General features: G+C 57.1%; 1 protein-coding gene across 1 annotated transcript; it reads left to right on the plus strand.

Annotated features, from left to right (window-relative positions):
* The first annotated feature begins 2,538 nt into the window (after positions 1 to 2,538).
* LMOD1 (leiomodin 1) lies at positions 2,539 to 13,610 on the plus strand. The gene is given in 4 exon segments (XM_010724016.3): positions 2,539 to 3,206; positions 10,707 to 10,994; positions 10,996 to 12,267; positions 12,755 to 13,610. Coding segments are annotated over 4 exon segments (2,139 nt in total). The 5' UTR covers positions 2,539 to 2,654; the 3' UTR covers positions 12,782 to 13,610.
* The last annotated feature ends 296 nt before the right edge of the window (positions 13,611 to 13,906 follow it).

Here is a 13,906-nt window from a genome sequence, read left to right on the forward strand (position 1 = left end):
GACCCAACGTGGGCACTCAGGGAGGGCGGCTGTACCGGGCTGTGATCTCAGGGTCGGCTGAGAACGTCGGGCTGCGGGAAAGAGGGCTGTTAGCTGTGCATCACCCAGCTGTGCATCACCCAGTTAGTTATACATCACCCAGCTGTGCATCGTCCAGCTGTGCATTGTCCAGCTGTGCATCACCCAGCTGTCCATCGCTGTCTCCTCACGCCCCTTGTAAGGACCGCAGGTCGCTCAGCTGCAGCGTGGATTGTGCCCCAAGTAGCAGCGAGGTCCTTAATTGCGCTAATAAAGCATAGGCTGGAGCAATGGGACGGGCTGCAGTCCTTGCAAACGCAGCTCCCCGTGCGGTGCTGCCACGTTTGTCTTCGTGGAAGCGGTGCTGCAGTGGTGGGCATCGCCAGGAGGTGGTGGTGTGGCTTTGGAAGAGGGAAGGATGGGGAAATCTCAGAGAAACAGAGCCGTGAGGATTCGAGGGGTCCTCCGGAGCTCCCCCAGCCCACCTCCCCACCCAACCCTACCACAGGCTGCACAGGAACCTGGCTTTGCTCAACCGCTTGTCTGCCATTGGTCTGCCAGGACCCCCAGGTCCTTTTGTGCAGAGCTCAGCCCCCAACCTGTGCTGATGCATACAGCTGTAGGACCCTGCAGTCGCCCTCGTTGAACCTTATCGGGTTCCTCTGCCCTGCTCTCCAGTCTGCCCAGCCTTGTCCTATCTGCTGGGGGTGGGGACAGCAGTGAGATGGAGCAGGTTGCAGGGAGAGAGATGTTTTTCAAGGAGAGCTTTGGTGTGGGGCTGCGGTGGGGTTTGGGGTTCAGCAGCTCCTACTTGTAAGGCTGGGAAGAGCTGCAGCATGGAGATGCTGCTTGCTTTGCAGGGGCACGCTGTGAAATGCAAAGATCGGGGCTCATCCTTCCCTCCTGCAGGCTCTAAGGAAGAGGCGGATAAAACAGCCTGGAGGAACCCATCCATTTCTCAGTTGTGCTCTACCGGCTGATAGGAGAGAAGGCAGAAATGCAGCTGGGAATGGGCTTGGGGAGATGAGCCAGAGCCCCTCAGGCGTGCCAGGAGGAGGTACTTCACTCCGTGTTGGATCCTCATCCCTGAGGCTGGCAACACTGCTGTGTTTCGGAGAAAATAGTTGTTAGTGCTGCGAGGTGATCAGTTGCTATGGGAATGGGAATCCCGATAAGAGCAGAGGCTGCAGAGCCCTCTGATGCCCACCCCATGCTCAGCAGCAGGAAGGGAGAGGGAGGAAGCGGCAGGAGACAGCGCTGGGGTTCCTCCCTGCTCGGTCTGGTTGGAGAGCTTTGCATTTTTACTTAGCACAGGTCTGAGGAGTGCTGGCAGCATTTCCTGAGCATGCAACGTTCCCTGGCATCACTGTGGTCGGTGTAGATGGGGAGAACAGGGCAGCAGGGAGATAGGAGCGATGGGATGCAATGCAGTAGCACAATGTTAAGGCTATGCACTTGGAAACTAGAAACAACGGTTTCTTCCCCAGTCTGGAAAAAACCCCAGTTGTTTGTCTGAATCATAGGAAGGCTATGAGCAGGAGCCCAGTGCTGCAACGCTGGAGATAAGAGAAATCCTAGAAGCAAGCAGCCTGCATTTCCCATCCAGATGGGGAATGTCTGGGCTGCAGCACGAGGCGCCGGGAGGCCCACCTGGAGCACCCCATGTCTGTGCAGGGATGAGATCTGAGCCATCAGACAGCAGGGAGGGTAATTGGGCTGGCGAGGAGAATCTTAGGAGAGCTCGTTCTGGTGGAGGAGACCAGATGGCTGCTTGCACGGGCTAGGAGAGATCTGAGAGCAGGCAGTAAATACCAGGAGGTTGATAAGGAATGAAGAAAAAGGGCGAAGCCGGCAGCGTATGGAATGGGCACAAAATGTTGTGTGTGGGGTAAAGCTGCTTTGAAACATGGAGAGAAAGAGCACATCTGCCACGTCCCCCTGGGAGAACTTGCAGATGCCAGGAAGCTTCTGGATGGATTAGGTCGATGGAAAGTAGGTGCCTCCAAGCCTCCAAGCAAAGCCTGGGCTTAAGGCACTGCCTGAACCAGAAACAGAAGACAGTCTGGAATTCAGCCTGTGCAGAAGGAGGGATGTCTGTGGGGTTGGGTAAAGGGGAATGGGAGAGCTGTGATGAAGAGCAGCTGCAGAAACCCCTGCAGGGGATGGGGAACGTACAGAAGCACTGACCAAGCACCCCAGGGCCGGTGCTGGGCTCAGACCCACGGAGCAGAGCTGGGTGGACACCGAGGGTGTCCTTGGGTTCCAGGCACGCAGTGCTGGTGCCTCCTGGGCTTTGCACATCCTGTGTGCAGAAAGCAGTCTGCATCAGCACCTCCGCCAGCCCCTCCCTGACGGGCTGAGCCCACAGACGCTGGGGAGCAGAGGGATAAGGATGGAAGGAGCCCAGGGGTGGGTGGGCACACTGCTGCTGATTTCAGCCGAGAGCTGTCAGGGGCACAACAGCAAGCTCCTCCTGAAAATCCGCCCTGCTGTAAGTGGGGGGTATGGGGACAAGGCTGACCCTGTTACCCTCAGGCCGGGATGTGCCCCCAACCCCCAGCTCCCCAGCCTGCCAGCTTGTGTGCATTTTTGCCTGTTTTTCTCACTCCGTTGGCCCATTGCCTTTAAAAGGCTAAATGCTCCGGACTAAATTTGGTCATGCAGCTCTGCATGGTTCCCTGGAATGTCCTCGGGTTTCAGGCTCCCCCGACAGCACCATTCCCCGCCTCCGCTGGGTTCCATTGGCCAACCCTTGGGCCGAGGGATGTCCCCTCTCCATCAGCACCGTACCCCGGGCTGCCGAGCTGAGATTTAACACTTCAGCACCTGCTGCCGCTGTGGGAAGCAGTTTGAGAGCCTCGGCTCTGTTTTTTTCTCCTGCTTTGGGTACCACAACAACCGCAACCGTGTCTCGCCAACGGGCCAAGATGTCCAAAGTCGCCAAATATCGGCGACAGGTGAGCGAAGATCCGGACATCGACAGCCTGCTGTCCACTCTGAGTCCGGAGGAGATGGAGGAGCTGGAGAAGGAGTTGGATGTGGTGGATTCTGATGGAAGCATCTCTATGGAGCAGAGTCAGAAGAACCAAGCAGAAAACCCTCCGTCCAGCACGCAGAACTGCGACGCTGTGCTCAACCACCACGAGAAGGAGCCCAGGAAACGTCTCCAAAGGGAGCAGGCGGTGGATGTAAGTCCCATCTCCACGCACGGTGATGCTCCGTGGGCACGGCTGTGTGTAAGAGCTGTTTGAAGGGACTTGTTGAGGAGCGGTGGGCAGCCTGGGGGTTGGGGCAGGCAGCTGGAAGGCAAGAGGGGCTTCTGTGAGCTATCCGAAAGCCAAAGCTGCTGTCAGGGGGCTTCTCCTTGCCTCTGCGCAGGGCTGGGGGCTTCAGCAATCTCTGTTCCTTGTGGAATAACGAAAGAGAGAAGTTTGCTGCTTGGTGGGAATCGCCCCAAAAACAGGTTTTGCCCTAAGCCGTTTCCTTCCTGTTTCTCGTCCAGCTAAAACTCATTCTTTTGTTTTGGTTTGGGTACTTTTATCTCCTTCTCTGCATCGGGTAAATCCTGTAAGATCTTCACTGGGGCGAGGAAATGTCGCGCCAGCCTTCATCCCATGCCATGCCTTGCCCAGTCCCACTTCCCTGCAACATTTATTAACCTCAGCACTAAGAATATTTGGTATGTGCTCGGTGCGGGGGAGGCTGGGAAGCATTTGGTTTCCCTCGCTTTCCACAGCAGCCTGAGCCAGAATGCTGGACAAGGGAACCGAGGCAATGACCTGCAGAGCAGAGGCAGGACCTGTGCATGGCAGAGCTGTGCACAGCTCCGAGCTGCTCTGCTTCCAACGGTGCTTGGGCAGAAAGGCGAAGGGAGAAGCTCAGCTCCACCTTTTTGGGAATGGTGCTCTATTTCTCGTGTAACTTTCTGTTGAAAGAGCACATCCAGGAAATGCTTTCGTCAAATCATTTTAATAGGCAACGTGATAACCGTGATGAGCCTTTTGTGGCTGAGAGCAGAAATCTGTACAGAAAGTAGCAGAAGATTGGTTTCACTCTCAGCCATTTCTCAGTATCATAAAGGTGTAATAAATACTCCTTCGTTTGTACGGAGCCCTTCACATCTTAAAACTGTGGAACGTGTTTCCTGGGACGGGTTGGGATGGTTTATTTCATGCTGAGAAGGATCTTCCCTTCGTTAGGGCAGCGCTCTTGGTGTGTGGACTGCGCTGGGAAGCAAAGTTAACGTGCTTGGTCCTATGAAGCAGGCTGGGAAATGAAACATTATGCCATATGATGACGTGTATGATCCTAATGTCAGTCTAAATCTACCAGTGGTAAGTCCCCTGCAAGGAGCTCACATGTTGCCTCGTAAACCAAGGGGACCTTTCATCCTTGAGCCACAACTTGTGTTGGGGTACAAGGAGATGGCAGGGAAGCAGTGGCATGCTGCAGTGTGTGCAGCCTGGGGATGCATCCCATAATCCCTGCGTTCCCCTCCAGCTCAGGATGTTGTGCCGTTCTGTTCAGCCCTGGAGCCCCTGTCCTGACCGGGATGCAAAGAGGGAGAGAAGAGAAGGGCAGGTTTCTTTTGGAGCCCTGCACAAGGGGTTAAGCAGCTCTCCCAGCTCTCCCCTGGCCGTGAGGAGCCATCACTTCTATATGTGGTGCTCAGCGTGGGCTGGGGAGCAATTCCCCTCCTTGGCTCACTGCCCCTGGCTGCCAGAGCTCTGCCTGCAAAGCCTTCCCTTGGCTGAGAGCTGCAGACCACCGAGGGTCTGATGCCCATCCCTTCCTCCCCTCGTTGTGCTGTAGGACGTGCAGAACTTTGCCAAAGTGGGAAGCAGGGTGTTTTAAGGGGAAAGGTTTGGATCCTGCTGGTCTCCCAGCTCTGCCTGTGGGCTTTTCCCAATTTCAGACCCACTCCAGGCAGCCCAATTCCCTCCTAAAAGAAGGGAGGAGGGAGGCAGATCCAGAATTATTGACTCCACAACAACACATCGTCTTTCTCTGCGATGAAAAGGGCAAACTTGGGTAACTAGGAGGCGGTTTATAAACAGCCCAAAATAGATGTGAGCTTTGCCCTGACTTCTCTGCGCTGCACAGCCAAATGCATAGCTGGGCGATGCATTAATTAATTAATCTTCATTTCCTATTGCCAGCGAGTGCTTGGTGCTGTGCTGCTCCTCGGATGCACCCTTGCCTGTGCCTCTGGGAAGGGCAGATTGGTAATGCTCACCAATGGGTAAACGAGGTCTCTAATTGCTGCAGCAAGCAAAGGCACAGCGAGAGAAGCCCAGGCTGGGAATATGGTGTTGTTTTGAAGCAGAGGCATTGAGCAGTGTGATTAACTGAGCTGCTGTCACCTGGAATCCTTGCAGCGTGCCTCTTCCAAGCTCCGTGGATGGTCTTCCAAAAACCCCTCTGCCCTTCCTGCCTGGTTTCTGGGGTGTGCACATGTAGGCTGAGGCACGCTGGTGGTGTTTAACCACAGAGAACAAATAGAGCCCTACTTGTGGTCCCAGCCAGGTGAGGTCCCTGCTGGGGAACGCTTCTGTGAAACTGCAGAGGACCAAGCTGGCATTTTGGTTTCATATTCATGGCCAAATCTGGTTGTTGTTTTTTTTTCGTGGAACCATCTGGGAACAAAACAAGCTGTGGATTTATATAGCCAGGACAGACTCGAGGGGAATCGTAACCGAGGGAAAAGCAGTGGTTGTATCATTCCTGAAGCATCTTACTGCTCTGTGACTAACACAGCTGGATTTAAGCTCTGTTTATCAACCCATCCCCCTCCCAAGGATCGCTGCTGCCCCCAGGCTCTGTCTCTCACTCAGCCAGTTGAGGAGCATCGTTTCCAGGACGATTCTCTTCCCAAGGCTCACGATGGTGCCAGGAGCACTGTGTGCCTGCGAGGCACCCGGCCCATCTAAGGGCACGAGTGGGAAAAGTGCTGTGCTTCTGCTCAGCCTGCAGCACCGCCAGGAGCAGGAGGGCTCTGTATTTACATAAAGCACAACAGGGATGCAGACAAACCCGTGGAGATGTTTGGAGCGTTGGGCTTATATGGGCCGAGCTGCCACAGGCAGGGAGCTTTATTATCTGTTTATGTTTTGCTGATAAAGAGATGCAGGGAGCAGGAAAAGAGCTCCAGTCGGCGACGTCTCGCTCTCGTTAGCAGTGTGACACCATCGTTTGTGTGCTGCAATGCTCTCTGTGGCTCAGAGCTGGTACAAATCGGCCGTGCTGCCCGCCCCAGGTTTTGCCATGGTGGGAACAGCAGCTGGGTGCCACCAGCAGCCAGCAGCGATTTCCATGTGCAGGTCCTGGCAGGGAGGAGGCATCCACAGGCGGCAGCACGACGCGATGCTCTGCTCCGCTCCGTCCCTTCCTGCTCTCCTCAATCCTCCTCCAGCCTGGTGCAAATGAAACGTCCAAAGGAGGGCTTGGGGATGCACACCTTGCCCCTTGCAGCCCCAGCTGGAGAGGGGATGAGCAGAAGAGTGGCCTCAGCTTGGGAACATCCCCTTTGGTTTGTGCAGGGAAGCAACGCGTGGAAGAGGAAAACCCAGACCAGTAAAACCAGCTTTTGTCAGAGAATGAAACTTCCCAGTTGCAAAGTAGCCAGCAGCTCTAAGGGCTCTTTGGGAAATGGCTGCGTGTCACTGTGGACGAGATGGGGCTGTGCTGTTCAGGGAAATGCTGTTGAGACTTTTGTTATCTGCTGTAATTCACCAATGAAGGCAAAGTAAGGCAAAAGTCAGGGCCAGGACCTGGCCGGTCCCCAGGAGACAGCACTGCATCTCGGAAGGAGCACTGGCCTGGGAAGGGTGAGGATGTTGCCAGGGGTCAGGAAGGATGGGCCAGAAGGGAAGGGGACAACGGGACATCTCACAAAAACAACAGCGATGGCTGAGGTGGGATGGGGAGGAAGCTGTTCACATCGCTCAGTGCGCCCCGCTGGGCGTCACGCTGGGTTTATGTGCATCCCTTGGCAGTGCTCAGGTCCTCCCACTCTTTCTTCGTGCCAAAAAACCCCAAAGTGCCTGGGGACGGTCTGAGCAGGGACAGCTGCAGGCAGGGCGGTGCTGGGGGCAGAAATCACAGGGGATGACCCCAGCCCACAGCTCAGGTTTGGTGGCTCTCCGGACTCAGGCAGGTTTGCTGCATTTGTCCAGGAATGTCTTCGGTCACTCAGCATTGACCAGGGAGTGGAGGAAGGGAGCAGCGTGGCTCACTTCATGTGGATCAGCTTGGGCAGAGCAACCCTCCTGCATGCCTGAAGCGTAATGGCACCCGAATACCCAGGAGCATCGAGGGCAAAACGAGCTGTGTTTGGACAGCAGGGGACATCCCTGTGTCCTGGGAGCTCCACGTGCCTTATGCCCAGCTCCCTCAGCTCTCCTCCCATGGCTGAGCTGCAGGATGGCAGTGTGGATAAGCCCTGCAGCCTCTGGCTGCATGCAGGCAGGATGTGTGCTGCTCCCTGCCCCCAAATCCCCTCTGCCACTCGGGATCTGCACAGTTCCCATGGGCTGCAAAACTGTCCCGTTGGCTGCAGGGGGGTTGTTGTCACAGCAGGGACTGGGGGACGGGGCTGACCTCTTGGTGCAGGATTTATGCTGCAGCTCTGAAGGGATCTGGAGTGTGGAGCACAGCTCTGTGTGGACAAAAAACGTCCTGGCCAAAGCCAGCATGCAGAAATGTCTCAGCCAGCATTGTTGCTGGGGAGGGAGAGAATCACGAGGAGACCCTGGGCTCTGGGTCCACTTCATGTGCAGAAGTTCACCCGCATGGCTGAACTCGTTCCTGGGTTAAGAGAGTCCAGCTGCTCCTGCTGTCCCTTGTTGCACTGCTGTGCAGGAGAGCCGTATGCTCCCCCAGTGTTCCTCAAGAACAGACATCCCACAGCTGCTCACAGAACCGTGCCCCTTTGCTCAGAGCCCACATCCTCATTGTCCCCCATAGCAAACAGCACCTGGAGCCCCTTTGGAGCCCACCCCCATTTCCTAGCAGTGCTGACGGTCTGTTCTCATGTTGTTGATGGGGTACAGCTCCCCAAGGCACAGCTCCCCAAGGCAGAGCTTCCCCATGGCACAGCTCCCCAAGGCACATCTCCCCATGGCACAGCTCCCCAAGGCACAGCTCCCCAAGGCAGAGCTTCCCCATGGCACATCTCCCCATGGCACATCTCCCCAAGGCAGAGCTTCCCCATGGCACAGCTCCCCATGGCACATCTCCCCATGGCACATCTCCCCAAGGCACAGCTCCCCATGGCACATCTCCCCAAGGCACATCTCCCCAAGGCACATCTCCCCATGGCACATCTCCCCAAGGCACATCTCCCCATGGCACATCTCCCCATGGCACAGCTCCCCATGGCACATCTCCCCAAGGCACAGCTCCCCAAGGCACAGCTCCCCATGGCTCACACCGTGTTCGCTGGTGACCTGAGCACGTGGCCGCTGCAGCGAGGCAGGCAGCCCAGCACTGTGATGCTGCCCATGAGTGCCTCTTCCCAGGACATGCCTCCGCAAATAGCTGCTCGTTGCTGTGAGCTGGCCCCCTCCAAAGCCAAACATTTATTCTGCTAATGCATTTCTACTGCTCCCCTCTGCCAGGGACTGATGCAACAGCAGCACCGTGCCAGTTGCTCCTTCCCTCCACTTGGGCATGGATTTGGAGAGCCCCCGTTGACCCCCAGCCCACCCCAGGAGCCCCCCTCTCAGCACGCACCCAATTCTGTGCACAGCAGTGCAGTCCCCATCCCTGCCACCTCCCAGTCCCAGATCCACGCTGTTCTCCACCCCAACCCATGCAGTGGGGCTCCAGGTGCAGGGTGCAGCCCTTTGCTCACCCACAGCCCCACGGCAGCTCAGCACAGGGCTCAGAGCACAGCCCGGTCCCATCTGCTCTCACTGGGCTGCAAGCACTCAGATTCCAGGCAAGAAGTTCCTGGCCTGCTTTGCCTTTTAAGGAAGCATCTGAGTGGGTCTGAGGGTTGCAAATGCTAACAAGCAATGGCAATGCTCATTTTAGTCTATTTAGAGGAAACGGGAAGGCATTTCAGTTCATCAAAACACTGGTGATTAATCAGCCCGGTACCAGGCTGTTTTCATTAGGCTTATTTTTAAAGGTCTGACACGCAGTGTAAAAATATTCCCCTAATAATCATGCTCGCAGCGGAGGGAATGGCACAGAGGGGTGCTGAGCACCTGTCCCTGGGTGCCCAAGGTAAACATGGGCTGAAGGTGGCCGTGGAGGGGCTGTGGGGATGGCCCAGGCCACCCTGCAGGAGGCAAAGGGAGGAGCAGGGAACGCGTGCATCCCTCCTTTCCCCTTCCCTACCCCCCTTCCCTTCCCTTTCCATTTCACCTTCCCCCTCCCCTTCCCCTTTCCTTCTGCACTGGACACGTGGCAGCAGATCAGGGCACAGTTGATTTAATGATAACAGCACTAACGATGTGATAACAAGATAAGAACCACGGCTTTGCCTTGCAGGGCTGATTACTTCACTCTGGTTTCGTCTTATTTGGAGAAATCCATTCCCTCCTCTAAGTATGGAAGGTTTTGCAGCTCCTACTCCCCAGAGTTGTCCTTCCTTTCTTCAAGATCTGCTCATTCTTGGCCAAACTTTCACTCTGCTTTGTCCTGGGGAGTCGGGGAGCCCCCAGCCCATCACTGAGCTGCACACCATGGGCTGGAAAGGAGAAGGCTTTTTGGAGCACTTGGTGTGGGGCTGGGGCTGCCGGCTGCAGCTTGAGGAGTGGAAGAGAAGGAGCTGGAGAGCTTGGGAAGCTGTGCAAGGAACTTTCGTCCTCAGACATCCCCAAATTTCCAACGTAGGACATCCCCAAATGCCTTTGAAAGGCACCTCTGGGCTCAGTGCGTGAGGCAGCAGCACCCCCAGTTCCCCATCCGTCCCCACTGCTGGGGCTGTGGACGTGGCTCTGTGCCTCCGTGCCGCCTGCCCAGGTTCCGTGCTGGGGAGCCAAGAAATCTCTTAGCTAAACAAACAGCTTCATCCCAGATGGCATCTGTGCTCACGCCAGGTACACGCTGTCCCTGCTGCTGGCCCGCTGGTGGCCCGGCCAGTTCTTCCCATCAAACAGCAGTCCCAGAGGGCTGGGATGGGGCTGCCGTTGGGTCCTGGCTGCTATTTGGGGGTTCAAGGCACGGCGCTGACCCTCGCGTGCTCCCCAGGCGTGGAGCGAGGAGAAGGAAGCCCAAATTGCCAAACTCAGCTGCAGGCTTTGCTGCAGGTTGTGCCCTGCACTGCAGCTCGGTCCCAGCACTGAGCTTTCTCCTGAGCCAGGTGCATCCCTTCACAGCACCGACCCATAGTGGGAGTGGAGGGGTCTCGCAGCTGCACTGCTGTTGCTAGAAGTGAGTCCTGTGCATCGCTCCAGGTACGTGGGGAAGTGAATCGGGGGTCCCGCAGCCTCTGCCTGCATAGGGGCACTCGCACCAAGCCCTCCCCTGGAGCCGGGTTTGGTTTTGCTCTGCAGAACAGAGTCAGGAACTGCAGTGCAGTGTGAGAGCACCCAGCTGGGGGTGGGGAGGCTTCCCGAGGCAGGGCTGTGCCGGAGCAATGCTGGCCATAATGTCTGGGATGTGATTGAGAGGTGGGTGGTGAGGCTGGAGCTCAAGGAGCCTGACCTGCTAACACCTCCATGATCCTCTGTTGTTAGGAAAGCAGGCTGGACGAGAAGAAGGATGTCAAGAATAGAGAAGAAAAGGGAAAAGAAGCTCCTGCCAAAGACCTGGCCAGGAAACGCGATGCAGGAGTGGGGAAAGACTCTAAGAAGGAAGAAAGTGCCCAAAAGACGGAGCCGAAAGCTAAAGGGGAGGCTGAGAGCAAAACCAAGGACAGGAAAGCCATCAATGACAAGGTGAAGGCCATGGAAAACAAGCTGATGGGCAAAGACAAGAAGGAGGAAGGGAAGGGTTCAATAGCAAAGAAGGATGCGGAGAAGGACAAAAAAGGAAGAAAGGGGCTCAGCATTAAAGAAGGATGCAGGGAAAGATAAAAAGGAGGAGGAAAAGGGCTCGGCGCTGAAGAAGGATGCAGGGAAGGATAAAAAGGTGGAAGAGAAGGGCTCAGCGGCAAAGAAAGAGACAGAGAAGGACAAAAAGGAAGAAGAAAAGAAGTCGGCATTGAAGAAGGGCACAGAGAAGGACAAGAAGGAGGAAGAGAAGAGCTCAGAATCAAAGAAAGAGACAGAAAAGAACAAGAAAGGCGAAGAGAAGAAAGACAAAGATAAAAAAGAGGAAAAGAGCTCAGCTTCGAAAAAATCCGAGGCAGATGAGAAGGGGAAACCGCAGCCCGAGGCAGAGGAGGGGAAGGAGGAGCCCAAGGCAGCAGCACAGAGCAGCTCCACGGCCACCCCCAGCAGCGCCCAGGAGCAGCCCAAGGAGGACGAGGCCTCCAGCATCTTCGACGAGCTCATCGAGAAGGTGAAGAACAACGACGCCGAGGTCACCGAGGTGAACGTGAACAACTCGGACTGCATCAACAACGAGACCTTGGTGCGCTTCACCGAGGCGCTGGAGTTCAACACCGTGGTCAAGCTGTTTGCCTTGGCCAACACCCGCGCCGACGACCACGTGGCTTTCGCCATCGCCATCATGCTGAAGTCCAACAAGGTGCTGACCAGCATCAACCTGGACTCCAACCACATCACGGGGAAGGGCATCCTGGCCATTTTCCGGGCGCTGCTGCAGAACGACACGCTGACGGAGCTGCGCTTCCACAACCAGCGGCACATCTGCGGGGGCAAAACGGAGATGGAGATCGCCAAGCTGCTGAAGGAGAACACCACGCTGCTCAAGCTGGGCTACCACTTCGAGCTGGCCGGGCCCCGCATGACGGTCACCAACCTGCTGAGCCGCAACATGGACAGGCAGAGGCAGAAGCGCCTCCAGGAGCAGAAGCTGGCGCAGGAGCGCGGCGAGAAGAAGGATCTGCTGGAGGTGCCCAAGGTCGGAGCCCCGAAGGGGTCCCCCAAGGGATCCCCGCAGCCGTCCCCAAAAGCGTCCCCCAAAAACTCTCCCAAGAAGGGGGGAGCGCCCGCCGTGCCGCCCCCACCTCCTCCTCCCCTCGCCCCGCCGCTGATCAACGAGAATCTGAGGAATTCGCTCTCGCCGGCCACGCAGAGGAAGATGGGGGACCGGGTGCCCATGCAGGAGAAGAGCTCACGAGATCAACTGCTGGCGGCCATCCGCTCCAGCAACCTCAAACAGCTCAAGAAGGTGAGTGTGGGGCTGTGGCGGGGCCAACTGCGAGCAGCACGTGGGGTTGATGTGCTGGCTGAGGTCATTCGGGTGGTGTGGCAGACAGTGCTGGGTTCAGAGCGTGGGGTCCACGGTCCCAGTGCAGAGCACGCGTCAGGGACAGACCCAAATCCCTTTGCTGAGCACGCAGGGCGGGCAGATCCATCCCTTGGCACAGTCCACAGGAGGGCACGTGGGGTCAGGAGATCCATCTCCAGCATGAAGTCAGGGGATCCATCCCTTTTAGGCGCAAGGGGTCAGGAGATCCATCATAGTGCAAAGCCTCCCTTTCCCAAGCACTTTGTGTCCCTGACCACACTGCCCTGAGGCATGGGGACAACCAGAGCCTGGCCTGGAAGGGACAGTGACCCCAGAGCTCTGAGCACCCCCAGCAGCACAGGGTCACCAGACCCCATCAGCCTCCACCACCGATCCATGATGGGTAACAGGACATTTCCTCCGGCAGGTGGAACTACCAAAGCTGCTGCAGTAGGGAGCGAGACGCTCGCCTTCCTCGTGACTCTCGCCGTGATGAGCCCTTGGGGACCCTGCAGTGACCGACGCCGAGGAGCAGCGATCTCTCTGGGACTGATGGAGGAAGGGCCGGGCCCGAGGAGGGCTGGCGTGGTTGTTGGCCACGGCGCGTGAGAAAGACCTCGTATTTATTGTTTGTACAGTTGTGATCCCTCAAGCTCTTTCTGTTGCCAGCACTGTGCCCCGCACTGCTTGGGGACACCAAGAATGGATGGGGAGGGATTGGCGGAGTGTCTGCTGCCACATCCCACCCCAATGCGGGGAAAGGGGCAGAAGGGAGGTGACAATGGGGCTGGGGGTGCCATGGGGCCAGGGGTGCACTGAGGGGATGCATCCCCCAGCCCCATCCAGCCTGAGGTGAGCAGATGGGGACAGGTGGGTCATGGGGACGTGGTCATGGCGTGTGTCCCCATGGGGTCCCCACGTGGCCAGGAGGGTGATGGGGTGAACATTGGGTGGTATAGGGTTGGGATTTGGGGAAGTGGTGGAGAGCTGGAGCAGGAGGGGGGTCACAGCTGGGGGTGTCCCCAGGGCTGTCCCACTCCTGCAGGGCATGAGACCTGACCTCTCTTAGCAGACATTTGTCTCCACGCAGGGACTGAGAGATCCATGGATCTTGGGGTGGGGGGATAGCAGCAAGAGATAACACTGTCACCTGTAGTGTCACCCACAGTGTCACTCCACCAACCATGGGCATACGTTTGGGGCTGCAGTGCCTGCCCTGGTGCAAGCCTCGCTCGTGGTCTGTACACCCGCGGCCACCGCATCGGCAATAAAGCTTCACCCAACGCTTCAGTGCTCCTCAGGGACACAGCGGGGGGACACACAGCCCCTGGCCAGCACACCATGGAAGCTGGGCCAGCGCCAGGTGTGGCGTGGGAGGGGGCACTGTTAATGCGTGCAGATTGTTCACGTTTAAAAAGACCTCTGAGATCACCGAGTCCAACCGTCAGCCCATCCCCACCATGCCGACAAACCACGTCTTTAAATGTCGCAAAATAGGGACATCACAACCAGGCACCTTGGAGCCATGCGGTCACCCCAGAGCGGGCACTTTGGGGCACCCCAAAGGGCACCGCGGGGC

The sequence above is a fragment of the Meleagris gallopavo genome, chromosome 28, assembly GCF_000146605.3.
Source record: "Meleagris gallopavo isolate NT-WF06-2002-E0010 breed Aviagen turkey brand Nicholas breeding stock chromosome 28, Turkey_5.1, whole genome shotgun sequence".
Classification (NCBI taxonomy): Eukaryota; Metazoa; Chordata; class Aves; order Galliformes; family Phasianidae; genus Meleagris; species Meleagris gallopavo.